Below are 15,306 nucleotides of genomic sequence, written 5' to 3'. Positions count from 1 at the left end.
TGTAAAATAGATAGCTAGTGGGAAGCAGCCACATAGCACAGGGAGATGGGTGTCTTTCATACCAGTTTTATAGTCATCCTTGAGGGCAAACATTTAGCTGACAAGTTGGAGTAAGAAAAACATACAGCATACTTTCCTAATAACTAAACTGTCAGTGAAAATGATGTTCTAGTAAAGGCTAGGTACAGTTAGTATTTTGCTGTGGAAATTAGAAAACTGGGCAGTATATTCATGTGAACACGTTCTTAAGAATGACTGTACTTTCACAGTCATTGAGGACTAATAAACCCAGGTTATTTTTTTTTTACCCAGAATATTTTTAAGCAAATTTAATGTGTTCAAAATCTGTTAATTGGTTGATTTCTTCTTTTATTTTAAAACAAGGAGCGAAGATACAATAAGCGAGTATGAGAAATACCTGCCTTTTTAGACATTGTGAAAAGTTAATGGCTCCTAAATGGAAAAAAAAAATTTTGGTCCTAAATGGCGGAGGGGAGGGGGAAAGATTATACAACATTCTGGCTCTGAAATCATCTTGGAACACGTCTGTTCTCTTTTTGTCTTTTGAATACTGTGAGTAGTCACGGGAGCCTCTAAACATATCCAGTGATCCAGGAAAGAGGATGCACTGTTAACATGTAAAAATAAAACACTTGCTCCCATCTGAGTGAATCTTTCCAGTAAGAGGATGTATTAATAAAATAACCCTGGGACTTCCTTGGTGGTCCAGTGGTTAAGACTTCACCTTCCAGTGCAGAGGGTACAGGTTCGATTCCTGGTCGAGAAGATAAGATCCCACGTGCCTCACAGCCAAAAACCCAAAAAAATATAAAACAGAAGCAGTATTGTAACAAATTCAATAAAGACTTTAAAAAAATGGTCCACATCAAAAGAATCTTTAAAATTAATTAATTAACCCCACCAGAAAATGTTACAGTGGAGAGAAACTAAAAGGCAACATTTAAACACAACCAGAAACATAATTTCCTTGCAGAAGAGGTGCAAATGACATTCATAAAAGTTTGGAAATGATGATTAATTTGTTAATGTAAGTGCTAAATCATTAAAATGAAAATTTAAAGTTGGCCTAACCTAATTCATTCAATGAAGAAAAATTATTTTCTCCAGAAAAGTCTTACTTTTCTGTGTTTTCCACTTGTTCTATTTAAATTGATGGGAATCGAGGTTCAAAACATTTTGATAACCTCTCCATGTTTTGATAGTTTCCTAAATCATGATTTTCAACAGAATTTTTTAAAACTACATTTTCCAGCCTTTTTTGCCACTAGAGTTCAGAAAGCTAACTTGAGACATGGATTCACATGGGTTACATGAGAAAAGATAAGGCACAGGCATCATTTGCTGATGTGGGTGTCAACAGAGGAGGGAGGTTCTGAGGTCAGTGTGGGAGCAGCTCCTGGGTGTGGATGAAGCAGCATGACCTGGGGGTCAGTAGCCAGTTTTGAGATGTAGCTACAAGAATTCTTTCTGACAATCCAACCTGGGGTCTGTTCTTCTCCTTTGGTTTTTCAATGGTCTGTGAACTTTCTAGTATCTTTGAAAACTTCCTTGCTTCTTCACTCAAGTAGAGTAGATTCTGTTATCTACACTTAAGAATTCTGATGATACACAATTAAAAATAAATTAAGCCCAGAAATTTCAGAAAATAGGTTCTTATTCACTCATGAAAAGGGTAATTTTACATGCTCAATTTCCAGTCTATGAGGTTTGCATCTGATATGTTCTGGGAAAATAGCTGATTGAGGAATGCAAGATTTTTATACTAAGGGAAAAGATGAGGGATTTTGCGAGGGGATTTTATTTTACAAGTTACCATCTGTAAAAGCCCATAATAAAGCAAATGTATGCTGCAGGAATACTTAGTTGTTAAAAGACCAGGGGGAGGGGCTTCCCTGCTGGCGCCGTGGTTGAGAGTCCGCCTGCCGATGCAGGGGACACGGGTTCGTGCCCCGGTTCGGGAGGATCCCACATGCCGAGGAGCGGCTGGGCCTGTGAGCCATGGCCGCTGAGCCTGCGCGTCCGGAGCCTGTGCTCCGCAGCGGGAGAGGACACAGCGGTGAGAGGCCCGCGTACCGCAAAAAAAAAAAAAAAAAAAAGACCAGGGGAGTTATCCAAACATTATATAAAGTTTATACATACTTTAGTCAGTGATGCTCCCCTTTTAAAAGAATAATACAATGAACAGATATAAACTAAACGTGCATATCTAGAGGTTCCCTGGTGGCACAGTGGTTAAGAATCTGCCTGCCAATGCAGGAGACATGGGTTCGAGCCCTGGTCCAGGAAGCTCCTACATGCCGCGGAGCAACTAAGCCCGTGCGCCACAACTATTGAAGCCCATGTGCCTAGAGCCCGTGCTCCACAAGAGAAGCCACCGCAATGAGAAGCCCGCGCACCGCAATGAAGAGTAGCCCCCGTTCGCCGCAACTAAGGAAAGCCCACATGCAGCAACGAAGACCTAACACAGCCAAAAATAAATAAATAAAATGTTAAAATGTTCATATCTACAACAGAATAGTCACATGGTATGTGCATAAAGTCTTCATAACATGTGCAAGCACTTTAACATTAACAACCTGGAATATGTTATTGGTAGAAACATGTAAATGGGATTTAAAGAGATGTATTGCTATTTAAGATGTATACAATGCACAATAATACCCCAAACAGTTTTATTTCAGGCTTTGTGACTTAAAAGAGTAACTAGCTCTAGTGAAGACTCTTATCAACTATGAGAGGAAAATTTAGAAACATAATTGCTTCTTTCAAATGTGTAACCCAAGTTATGAAAGCTTAAAACTACAAGGGCCTAGTCGAGATGCTGCATAAGTGTTATGGTTCCTATATGAAAACCTAAAATCTTACAAATCGATTTTAAAAGAATTATAAGCACCTCAAATGGCAAGTCACTTCCAAATGGAGCAGAATAAACACATTATTTTAACCTCTTGGAAGATGATGGGAAACACAATCAGGCTTCTGAGAACTCAGCTTTGAAACCTTTGAAAGTCAAAGGCAGATCACATAGACTGTTTGGAAGGGGATCAGAACTTGTTTATTTTAATTAGGTCTTTCAGGGTTCATGGAGTTAATCATTTCAAATGTTATTAAATTATTCCCCGCCCTCCGCCAGGGGAGAGGAGATACCGAGTGAGTTTGAGAAAGACTGAAGACTCCCCAGAAGAGGGCAGCATCACATAAGGGGCCAAAGGAGACAGCAGCTAGGACAGCACTGTGGCATTCAGGGTGGCTGACAGGGATGAGAAGAAAGACATCCAGAGAGCAGCTTCCCTGGAGTGTTAGAAATACAAATAGGAAAATTATCAGAGAGAGATTGGAGCAGTTCAAATAAACATTTCATTTAAGAAGTTTGTAGGGGGACTTCCCTGGTGGCACAGTGGTTAAGAATCTGCCTGCCAATGCAGGGGACACGGGTTCGAGCCCTGGTCCAGGAAGATCCCACATGCCGTGGAGCAGTTAAGCCCGTGCCGCAACTACTGAGCCTGCGCTCTAGAGCCCGCAAGCCACAACTACTTAGCCCACGTGCCACAACTACTGAAGCCTGTGCGCCTAGAGCCTGTGCTCCACAACAAGAGAAGCCACTGCAGTGAGAAGCCCACGCACCGCAAAGAAGAGTAGTCCCCGCTCGCCGCAACTAGAGAAAGTCTGCACATAGCAACGAAGACTCAATGCAGCCAAAAATAAACAAATAAATTTATTTTTAAAAAAAAGTTTATAGGCGAATAGATGACAGACAAATGTGATCTCTGTGATGACTATTTTTTGAAGTGAGAATCTGCAAATACTTTGTGATCTGTTCAATGCAAGGACACTTATGGGTAGGACAGGATGACATATTTGGAATGGGCATTGTTCTGGAAAATTCCAGACTTATGACCTCCTAGAATACAAGAGTGCAACTTGGGGCTTTAGTTCTTTGTTCAGGCCCGCAACTCCCCCTCAAGGGAGGAGCTCTGGGATGACAGATAGTGGAGAAATGCTTGGTCCTGGAAGAGAACAGATCCCTGGAGCTGATGGAAGATTCTGAGAGGAAAGAAATGAGGAAAAAGATGTTATTAGACAGAAAAGATAGGAGATGAGGACAGTAGGCTGAGCTGGAGTCGGGTAGAACAAAGAGGAGAGACAGAAGAGGGATGCCCATTTTGGCTGGGCAGACTGACAAGACTCACTGATTCAGGTATGGACCAAAGGATAGGATTATAAGTGATTTTTCTTTTTCTTTGCGCTTATCTGTGATTTCAATGTTCCTGCACTGAGGACTACCAAAATTAGGGGGGAAATCCAAATAATCCATGTTATCTTTGTAACCATATCAAGGACAGAAGACAGATACCTTCTGTCATGGGTTGCCAGTCTAGTCCATCACCACTTGGATCTCCTTTTTCACTAATCAATATGGAATGAGTGCAGACATCATCTTGGTCAAACTCCTGAAATATCATAAAATAGAAACTCAGTTGTTCAATGTCGTACTTGGTTGGCAGAGTGAATGTTGATTTTTTTTCTAGGCTAGAGTTTCACACTGTGGATTCCTTTTAAATCGGATAAAGCATTTAGGACTAAAAAAATGGGAAACTATTCGCCTCCAGAGCACCAGGCTCAGACAGACACGGACGTGATTAACTGCATAATCAAAAATGAAGATCAAAGCTGAAATCACTGAGACACAGAGAAATCCAATATTTTATACTTTATCATGTCCGTGTCCAGGCTGTTAAACTGCCCCAAATTCCATCTGGGTGGGTAACTGGAAAGAATCCTTTGGCCACAGTCCGTGAACAACCCCAAAGGAACATGATCTTTTCCATAATGCCTCCCTGGGGCATCATTTGTAAATGATGAGGGTAGAAATCCCTGCCCCATATGGAAGCTGCAGATATAACCTTAGACTGAAAGGAGGCAGCAAAGCTGATTAAAGTTTTCACTATGACAGCTTTTTGATCTAATCGTGGTATGCAACCTCTAAAGCTTTCCTTTTACCCTCTAGAAAATAATCATTATGCTGAAAAACATGGTTGAGAAACAGCTTGATTTATAAAAAGTACTCCTAACTCTCTAAAGAAGAAATGTTTTCTATTAGAATTCATTGTTGTTGACAGTTTCCTTCATTAGAAGTTGTTGCTGGTGATTTTGTCCTTTTTAATGTCTAGAACAGTGATAGATGCAAGTAGTAGTTAAGATGTCCCGTCACAACCTGGATGTTACAAGTGGCTCTCTGGCTTCTGTGATCTGGTTGAACCGTCTACTTAAGGAGACTGTTGGATAAAAAGTCTTTGCCCTAAATGCAGATGCCTGTTGGACAAGCAGGTAGCCTTTATCACCAAACATCATCTGATATTTCATTCATTAATTCCCAAGAGAGCTTGCGAATCTTTTCTTTTTGCTCTGTTCATTTTAATTATCACAGAAAAAAATAAAAATAAAACCCTGCATTTATACTGCCATGAAAATATTTTAGGTGTTCAATTGTAATAACTTAGCAGTACATGATTTTTAAGATTTTTTTTGATGTGGACCATTTTTAAAGTCTTTATTGAATTTTTTTCTATTTTTTTAATCTTTATTAGAGTATAATTGGTTTATAATGTGTTAATTTCTGCTGTGCACCAAAGTGAATAGGTTATATGTATACATATATCCCCTCCCTCTTGAGCCTCCCTCCCACCCTCCCTATCCCACCCCTCTCAACTGCTTAGTTCATTCATTAGCTGGTCCTTTAAGAAAAGTTGGAAGACACAGAGTGTGGGCACACCTACCTACAAAACCCATAATGACGACTAGCATTTACACATAAAGTGCCAGACACTGCTGCACCTTTCACATATTAACTAATTTAATCCTCACAACAACTCTAGAGGTAGGAACTATTATTCTCTTTTGTACGTGAGGTCCAGAGATGTTAAGTAACTTACCCAAGGTCACATAGCTAGCCTATGGTAGAGCCAGGATTCACACCCAGACTCTGTAGTCTGGTTACAGAGGTCTTAACCACTCTGCTTTCTTGTTACCATAAAAAACTTGAAACAGAGTCTCAACAAGAACCAGAAAGAAAGGAATCAATAACAGTGAGCAAAATTAAAAGAAAGAATACTCAAACCTGATTTATAGGTTTTGCACAGGAAAAGATAAAATAAAAGATGTGTGATGCCTACAATCTCCTGACAAAAATTTCTTCCATAGAATAAACTGAAAAACCATAAGTATCACAAACAAAAAGGATGTAGGGAATAATGTCTACTTTGAAGGTTATCATGGAAATGAAGACAAAAGTAGAAACAGCTCAGAATTTTCTAATTTCTTTTAGAATACTAAATATGAATGACTTTAAGGAGTGCTTGGGTGCTACAAGGAGGAAAATTAAAATAATGACACTCAGTTGTGAGTGAAGGAGAGAAAATGTTAGAATAGCACATCCCAAACATAAATGGAGTTCATAAACCATTGACAGTGATGCAGGAGGTGACAACAGACTAGATAGAGGCCATAGCATTCTAATCTGTAAACAACAGAATGCCAACCACACAGAAAAGAGGCATAGAAATCATACGTAATTAAATTTAGAAAGACGATTCTCCTTAGATGAAAAGAGATGGGGAGAGGGTATAAAGAGCCTCTCAGGAGCAATCCTATAAGCAAGGCAGCTGCTTATATTTGTAAACTATAAAAACCTATTACAGACAACCCAAAAGAAAAGCAAGCTTTCATTCAAAGGAAAGAAGTGAAGAGTGACCTTGGGTTTTGCAATTTAAGCACTAGAGAAAGCACTGAGAAGAAGAGGCAAATTCAATAGTGAGAGTCTATTTCTCCTTCAGAAATGAGTTCAGTTATTTCAACCATAATAAGGAAAATATAGAGTGAAAGTTCAGAAAATGTTTTGCACGAAAAAATATACTAATATGAAAGGATTTTTAGTCTTTTTAAGAAAGAAAGTTCCTAACTATACCACAAAAAAAAGAAAAGTAAATGAGTTTTTATTTATCAATTTCTGATGCATGACACACATTTTAAAGATTGGTCTCTAGGTATTTTGTTCCAATTACTATGTAATATCAGTAATCAAAAACAATACAACCTTCAATGTTGTGACAAAGCCTACTACACAGCAAGGTTTCTAAGCCTCGCTGCTACTGACATTTGGGGCTGGGTGATTCTTTGCTGTGGAAAGGCTGCCCTGCGCACTGTAGGATGTTAGCAGCATCCCTGACCTGTACCCACTGGATGCCAGCAGCGCTTCTGCCCCGGTTGTGACACCAAAAATGTCTCTAAGCCTTGCTAAGTGCCTCCTGAGGGGTAAAATCACCCCCTTTTGACAACCACTGTACTAAAGCAACTTTGGTGAGAAGCAGGCTAACCTCTTTAGAAAAGTTACAAATGCACAATAGTAAAATATTCAAATAGTATTAAAAAGAAATGTTTCCATTCTACCTCATCCCATCCCCTGCCCCAGAGGAGTTGGGATTTAACCATTTCTGTATTTTAATTTTTAATTCGTTTTCATTGTTATCTAACTTATACATTTTTTAAAAGTCAAATAATGGTTAAAAACAAAAACTTATAACAAAAAAGGTCATCAGTTACCTTCCCCACTCTTTCCCTCAGAGGCAGCCAGTTCCAGCCTTTTAAGTGTTTCTTTTGGTATTTTCTTCCATATCTCTAGATAATGTACTTATCCTGCTGTCACTAAAGTGATATATTACCTACTGGCTTCTTATTATTGCAGTTGACAATTTAATATTCTTATACTTTGCCTCTATCTTCCCAGTAAATTCACCCTCTTTTTCTTGTTAAATCAATAGGCAAAGTTCAAATTATGATTATTTGAGTATTGTACTATGCTGTATGTATTGCACTGTAGTAGTGCAATCGTAGTGTAGTATGTTTATACTTTCCTGAATAACTTCCTGCACAAAACCCAAAACCCCTATTTTTATTTCATTCACAATTTAATTTAATATTTAATTCCTTTTCTTATATTTTTTAACTCAAATCTTCCAAACATCCTGTGGTCTTTTCACTTGGTTAAATATATCAGATAATATATCAGTTCCATCTTCTTCCTGGAAATCTCCATTATCCTGTTCTCCCTCACTCCTCCCATCCCCCAAGGATCAGAGCTCTTTGTTCTCTAGACTTCATACGTGGCTGAAGCCCTGGGACTTGCTTTCTGCTTTATACCAAGGATACCCTCCTCTCTTGTGTTAGGTTTCAGATCCCCTGAATCATGGATCCAATTTTCCCCTCCATTTTTATCTTATTTCGTTAATTTAACAGAGCACATAGTAGCTTCCTTAAAAGGTGTATGAAATGTAAAATGTTTGAGCATCTGTGTGTCTGAAAAATGTTTTTATTCAACCCTAATACTTGACTTATAGTTTGTCTGGATATAAAATTCGAGGTTGAAAACCATATTTTTTCTCAGATATTTGAAGGCATACCCCTTCCCTTTAATTTATTTTTAAGTATAGCATACATTCAGAAAAGTGCACATATCATAAGTGTATAGACTAGTAAATGTTTATAAACTGAACACACTCATGTAACCAGGACCCGGATCAAGTAAAAGACTTCTTAGATGTAAAAATCAAGACCAGTAAAGGAAAAAGTGGGTACATTGGTTTTCATCAAAATTAAAAACTTCTGTTTGATAAAGGAATTGTGAAAAAGGTGAAAAAGTGCTTCCCTGGTGGCGCAGTGGTTGAGAGTCCGCCTGCCGATGCAGGGGACACGGGTTCGTGCCCCGGTCCGGGAAGATCCCACATGCCACAGAGCAGCTGGGCCTGTGAGCCATGGCCGCTGAGCCTGCGCGTCCGGAGCCTGTGCTCCGCAACGGGAGAGGCCACAACAGTGAGAGGCCCGCGTACCGCAAAAAAAAAAAAAAAGGTGATAAAACCTCCAAGTTTTTCTTATTGGCTAGCAGAAAATATCTGCGACTCACACATCATTCAGAATATATAAAGAATACTCTAAACCCAACGATAAGAAAACAAACAATTCAATCAGAAAATGGACAAAATATTTGAACAATTTATGCTGATGGCAAATAAATTTTTTTTTATTATTTTTTTTATTATTATTTTTTTTTGCGGTACGCGGGCCTCTCGCTGTTGTGGCCTCTCCCGTTGCGGAGCACAGGCTCCGGACGCGCAGGCTCAGCGGCCATGGCTCACGGGCCTAGCCGCTCCGCGGCATGTAGGGATCTTCCCGGACCGGGGCATGAACCTGTGTACCCTGCATCGGCAGGCGGACTCTCAACCACTGCGCCACCAGGGAAGCCCGCAAATAAATTTTTTTTAAATGTTCAACATTGGTAATTAGGGAAATGCAAATTAAAACCACAATGAGATAACACCATATACTTATTTTGGTTTAAATTTTTTAAAATGGTTAAAATAGAAAATACTGATAGTACCAAATGCTGGCAAGGGTGTAGAGAAACTGGACCTCTCATTTATTGCTGGTGGGAATATAAAATGGTAGAGCCACTCTGGAAAATTGTTTGGCAGTTTTTAAAAAAACTAAACATACATTTACCAAATGACCCACTAATTGGACTCCTGGGCATGTATCCTAGAGAAATGAAAACATAAGTCACGCAAAAATTTATACATGAATGTTCATAGTAGCTTTATTTGTAATAGCCCCAAACTAGAGACAACCCAAATGTCTTTCAACAAGTGAATGGCTAAAAAACTGTGAAACAAAATATAATTGTAGTAGAATACTACTTAGCAATAGAAAAACTATTGGTACACACAACAGATTGGCTCTATCTCAAGAGCATTACGCTGAGTTGAAAAAGCAATCTTAAAAGTTCACATGTATGATAATTTCATTTATATGACCTTTGTGAAATTACAAAATTATACAGTTGGAGAATAGATCAGTGGTTGCCAGGAGTTAGCAGGGAGGATGTGGCAGTAAAGAGAGGAGTAAGAGCGCGTTCCTTTGTGGAGACAGACCAGTTTTGTATCTTGATCATGATAATACAGGGGATAAAATGCCATAGAACTGTACACACAGGCACACGAAAACAGAAGAAGAAAAAGGAATGCATTCAAAGACTAGTGAAATCCAAGTAAGGTCTGTAGTCTAGTTCCTTGTATTGTGTCAATATCAGTTTCCTAGTTTTGACAATCAGCTATAGTTATGATGATAATTCCAATTGGTGGTAGCTTGTGAAGGTTAGCACCTCTCTGTACTATTTTTACAAGTTCTTGTGAATCTATACTTATTTCAAACTAATTTTTTTTTTTTCTGGTACGCGGGCCTCTCACTGTTGTGGCCTCTCGTGTTGCGGAGCACAGCCTCCAGACGCGCAGGCTCAGTGGCCATGGCTCACGGGCCCAGCCTCTCCGCGCACGCGCGGCACGTGGAATCTTGCCGGACCGGGGCACGAATCCGTGTCCCCTACATCAGCAGGTGGACTCTCAACCACTGTGCCACCAGGGAAGCCCTCAAACTAATTTTTTACTCAAATTTTTGTTTTTTGTCTTCTTGTTATTTGGGGATGGTTTTTGGAAGGAGAAAGGGACTGAAAGATCTTACTCCACCATCTCCAAAACTCTTCGTATTGTTTATACATATTATAGTACATACCTCATTACCTTTTAGAAATAGACAATTTTGTGGTCATATTCTTTATTACCAATAAAATATAGGGTAGGAATTTCTCTTTTTTTGGTTGGGATCGAATCCAGGTCCCCACAGTGAAAGCACCGAATCCTAACCACTGGACGGCCAGGGAATTCCCATAGAGTAGTAATATTTTTAACAGTTTGGGCTATGTTAATTTTTATAAAAATTCAAAAGGTACACATGAGTATACCTTTTAAAGTTTTTCTCCAATTCTGTTCCTTTACATAACCACTTTACCAGTTTACTGTACCTCTTGGGAATCATTCCATAATTTTCCATGGGCACGATGTTTGTTACCACTACCGCTACTATACTTTATGGAGTCATTCATCATGGGCAGGGGGTGATGACCAGGGCCAAGAGGAGGTACCTCCTTTGTCGTACCCTGTGATGGATTTGACATGATCAGAATAATGATTTTCTCCTTTTCCACATTAACATACATAAAGACAAGCTACACTTTACTATTTAGTATGGATTCAACTGCAGTAATATTCTGTGGCATTCCATACACACAAACACACACACACACACACACACACACACACAGTGCTTGAGACTCAGAGTTGACTAACTCATTACTGCCCTGAGATTAAACTCATGATAGACTGTCATTAATTGTACTTTAAGTTTCTTTATAATCACATTTAAATCTATAATTGTAATATATGATTGTTATAAATATTCAAGCAACACAAATGAAGTAGATGTAAATACAGTTAAGTGTAGATGGAGTAGCTTATCCATTTTTCTGTTACTTTGTTTTTTTAAAGAGAGTTTCTTACCTCCCTGCTGCTGATGCTTTGCAAGATTATATTTTGGTTTTTAGTGACTGTCATCATATCAGTTGGAGAAGAGTTTGTATCATGACAAATGTCAAGCAATGATTCAGCATGTCTTTCTGCCAAAAGAAACATAATAATGTGTTTTGATGAGATGCATCTCCAGCAGTTTCACAGCAAGATCTAGCTCTAGGTTCTAAAATCAGTTCCATTTTGTCTAAGATTATCTTGAAATAGTGGACTGGGATCCTGATGAAGCTTCAGGGCCACAATTTTCACAACAAGAGTCCACCTAGAGGGGTGGGATAGGGAGGGTGGGAAGGAGGGGGATGCAAGAGGGAAGAGATATGGGAACATATGTATATGTATAACTGATTCACTTTGTTATAAAGCAGAAACTAACACACCATTGTAAAGCAATTATACGCCAATAAAGATGTTAAAAAAAAAAGAAAAATAAGGAAAGAGAAATTATTATCATACAGACAGGAAGGTGATGGATGGTAAGGTAAAAACATACAAAAATGTTTGTCATTAATATTAAGTGGAAATATAGAAGATAACATAGAAAATAGATTAAAGATATAAATATGTGAAAAATATGCATGTAAATGGACAAAAATCAAAAGAAAACATGGAAAATGTTTATGTGTTATTAAGATTATGACAATTATTAAACATTTAAAATTTATTTTAATGTAATAACAAAAAAAAGGAAGGAAATAAAAATTGTCCTTAATTTAAAAAAAAAAAGTCCACAGAATGAATGGGGTTTTGTCTGTTTATTTTTAAAAGGGGGCCAAAGTTTCGAGCACACTTCCTGTCCAGCACTTGAAGCCACATTAAACTGATAGAGTTCTAAACACCAAACAGTGAATTTCCAGTTAGTTCTTGGGGGACATTGCTCTCATATTCATCCCTCTCCTGCTATCCTGACTTCTTCAAATAAGCACAGGCTTGTCCATGAAAACTTCCTCTTGCAATTGTTCTTCCATTTATCCTAATAACTGAAACAAATTTGAACGAGTGATCTATACTCATATCCTCCATTTCTTCACCATATCTTCTTTCTTTACTCTTTGCAACCTGTCTTCTGCCTCTATCCTGCCATTGAAACTCTCACTTCCTTATCACATCTGCTTTGTAACCTCTTTTCCAATTTAACGTTGTTTCCCACTCCTTCCTTCTTGTAACTCTCTCCCAATTCTCCTTTTCTCATTCCCCTGAGTCTCTATGTGCACAGCTCTCTCTAACTGTGGGCGCACCTCCTCCGTTCAGCCCCTGCAATTTTCTTACCATCATCAGTACTTTAGTGATCTTACCTACTCTCAGGTCCTCACAATCTCCTTGTAGAGAACTCCCAAAAGAACATACCAACCCATCCATTCCTACAAGCCCTGTCCTACAGAAAATTGCTACTTTGAACATCCTAAGTTTCCATCAAATGTAGTGTTTTACAACTCATTACCTTCAACATCCTCACAAAACCAAAGTGTTCTCCTATCTTGTTGATTGTATTTCTATCTCCCCACTTCCTAGGGCTGAAACTTTGGAATCATGTTTAACTCAACTCCCTCAACCCTCGTCTCTGTGTCTCCTCTATCAATGTTACAGTACTAAATTCTGTGAATTCTTTCACAATCTCTTAGACTCACCATACCCAGCACTTCTCAGGACCACTACACACCATGACCAAAGACTCTTCTCCTGGTTCTTATAACCGCACACAGGTACTTCTGTAGTTTCTTAAGAGAGCTTTCCTGGTATGAGTCTCTTCCTTCAAATTCATCCAACACAATGACAGGTTAAGTTTCCTAAAACATGGCTTTCATCATTACCTGGCTTAAAATTCTTTAGTGACTCTATTTTATTGGGAAAAAAATGTCCTTCAGGCTGACATTTAATGAGTCCTCAATGGACCCAGTTTCTTACTTTTTTTTCCTAATAAATTTATTTATTTTATTTATTTATTTTTGGCTGCTGTAGGTCTTCATTGCTGCGTGCAGGTTTTCTCTAGTTGCGGTGAGCGGGGGCTACTCTTCTCTTCATTATGGCCCGCGGACTTCTCATTGCGGTGGCTTCTCTTGTTGCGGAGCACAGGCTCTAGGCATGCAGACTTCCGTAGTTGCGGCTCGTGGGCTATAGAGCACAGGCTCAGTAGTTGTGGCGCATGGGCTTAGTTGCTCCGTGACGTGTGGGATCTTCCTGGACCAGGGCTCGAACCCGTGTCCCCTGCATTGGCAGGCGGATTCTTAACCACTGTGCCACCGGGGAAGTCCCTGGACCCAGTTTCTTTATGTATCTAATCTTCTGTATTCCTTTTTCCTGACATGAACTGTTGGTTCTAGTCTCCCATTTGCTCCTGGGATAAGCCATGCTCACTTACAGCATGATGCCTCTGCTCCACAAAATCAAATCTCATCATTTTTTAAGGACCAGATTGAGTCTCACCTCTTCCATGAAACCTCCCTGGGGATAACCTTGTTCCCTGCCAAGAAGCTTCCAAAAAAAGCCAATCAAACAATAAAGTCAAGCAGCTTTCACAGTCACATGTGGTTCAGTGGCATTTTTTCTATTACACTTTTCTCTGTGGCTGGTTATTTTGTCCTGCTCAGACTCTTTCTCCCTGCCTATATCACACCTTCTCTCTTCTTCTCTTCCTTCCTATCTTATCCAGCATATGAGAACCACTGTAAGTCCTTCCCCTTTCAAGTTTACAACAAGCTCTTTCTCCTCTGACTTACATGATGTGTCCCTGACTGTACTGAACACTTTCAGAAGTTTGGACCATGTCTTAGACTTCTTCGTCTGCCTCAGAGTATCTAGTTTTGGGTCTTGTACAAAGTCCCTGCTCAATAAATAGTTGTTCACTTGATTTCTTTTTTAAAAATTTTATTGAAGTATCATTGATTTACAATGTTGTGTTAATTTCTACTGTACAGCAACGTGATTCATTTATACATATATACACATTTAGTTTGATTTCTTTAAACGGATCCATCACGTCCATGTAGAAAAAGAAAGATTTCTAATAGGGCTTTTGTAGTTAGAGAATTTTGAAAGTAGAATAGAAATATTTATCTGGTTTTGGCATAGAATTCATTAGAATGTCCAATAACTGCTGTTTCCTGAAACTTCCTATTTGTGACACATAATGTATTGCTGATTTTCCACTAAAATCACAGAGTTTAGGATCTCTAGGAAGAATAGAATCAACATCAAAGATTATTTAGTTCAATCTATTGAAAAAGAAAACGATTGACATCAAATAAATAAAAGTAATTTTATATAGTTTGGGGATAAAAATAATGACTTCAAAATGTATGAGAGAGAGTGACAAATTTTCAAGATTTTTTAAAAATAAATTTATTTTATTTTATTTATTTTTGGCTGCATTGGGTCTTTGTTGCTGCACACGGGCTTACTCTAGTTGCAGGGAGCAGGGGCCACTCCTCATTGCGGTGTCCGGGCCCCTCATTGCAGTGGCTTCAGCTGTTGCAGAGCACAGGCTCTAGGCGCGTGGGTCTCAGTAGTTGTGGCTCTCGGGCTCCAGAGCACAGGGTCAGCAGCTGTGGCACACGGGCCCAGTTGCTCCGCAGCACGTGGGATCCTCCCGGACCAGGGCTCGAACCCATGTCCCCTGCACTGGCAGGCAGACTCCCAACCACTGTGCCACAAGGGAAGCTGAAATTTTCAAGATTTTTAAATGAGAAGAATATGCTGTATATCTTATGCCTCTCCCATTCTAAAAACCTTCTAAGGCAGAAAATTTCCAACTTTGGACAAGAAGTTTCATAATTCTTTAATAATGCCTAAATCAAGGAAAGATAAAAAAATTTTTTTTTAA

General features: G+C 39.0%; 1 protein-coding gene across 1 annotated transcript in view; it reads right to left on the bottom strand.

Moving 5' to 3' along the window:
• Nucleotides 1-14,562, bottom strand: part of MAP3K19 (mitogen-activated protein kinase kinase kinase 19) — a 36,834-nt gene extending 22,272 nt beyond the window's left edge. Inside the window, 3 exon segments of the mRNA XM_060015720.1 lie at nt 4,376-4,472; nt 11,463-11,581; nt 14,544-14,562. Coding sequence (XP_059871703.1) covers nt 4,376-4,472; nt 11,463-11,581; nt 14,544-14,562 — 235 coding nt within the window.
• Between the last annotated feature and the right edge of the window lie 744 nt (nt 14,563-15,306).

Source organism: Delphinus delphis, chromosome 7 (genome assembly GCF_949987515.2).
Source record: "Delphinus delphis chromosome 7, mDelDel1.2, whole genome shotgun sequence".
Classification (NCBI taxonomy): Eukaryota; Metazoa; Chordata; class Mammalia; order Artiodactyla; family Delphinidae; genus Delphinus; species Delphinus delphis.
This window is presented reverse-complemented; position numbering and strand designations above follow the sequence as displayed.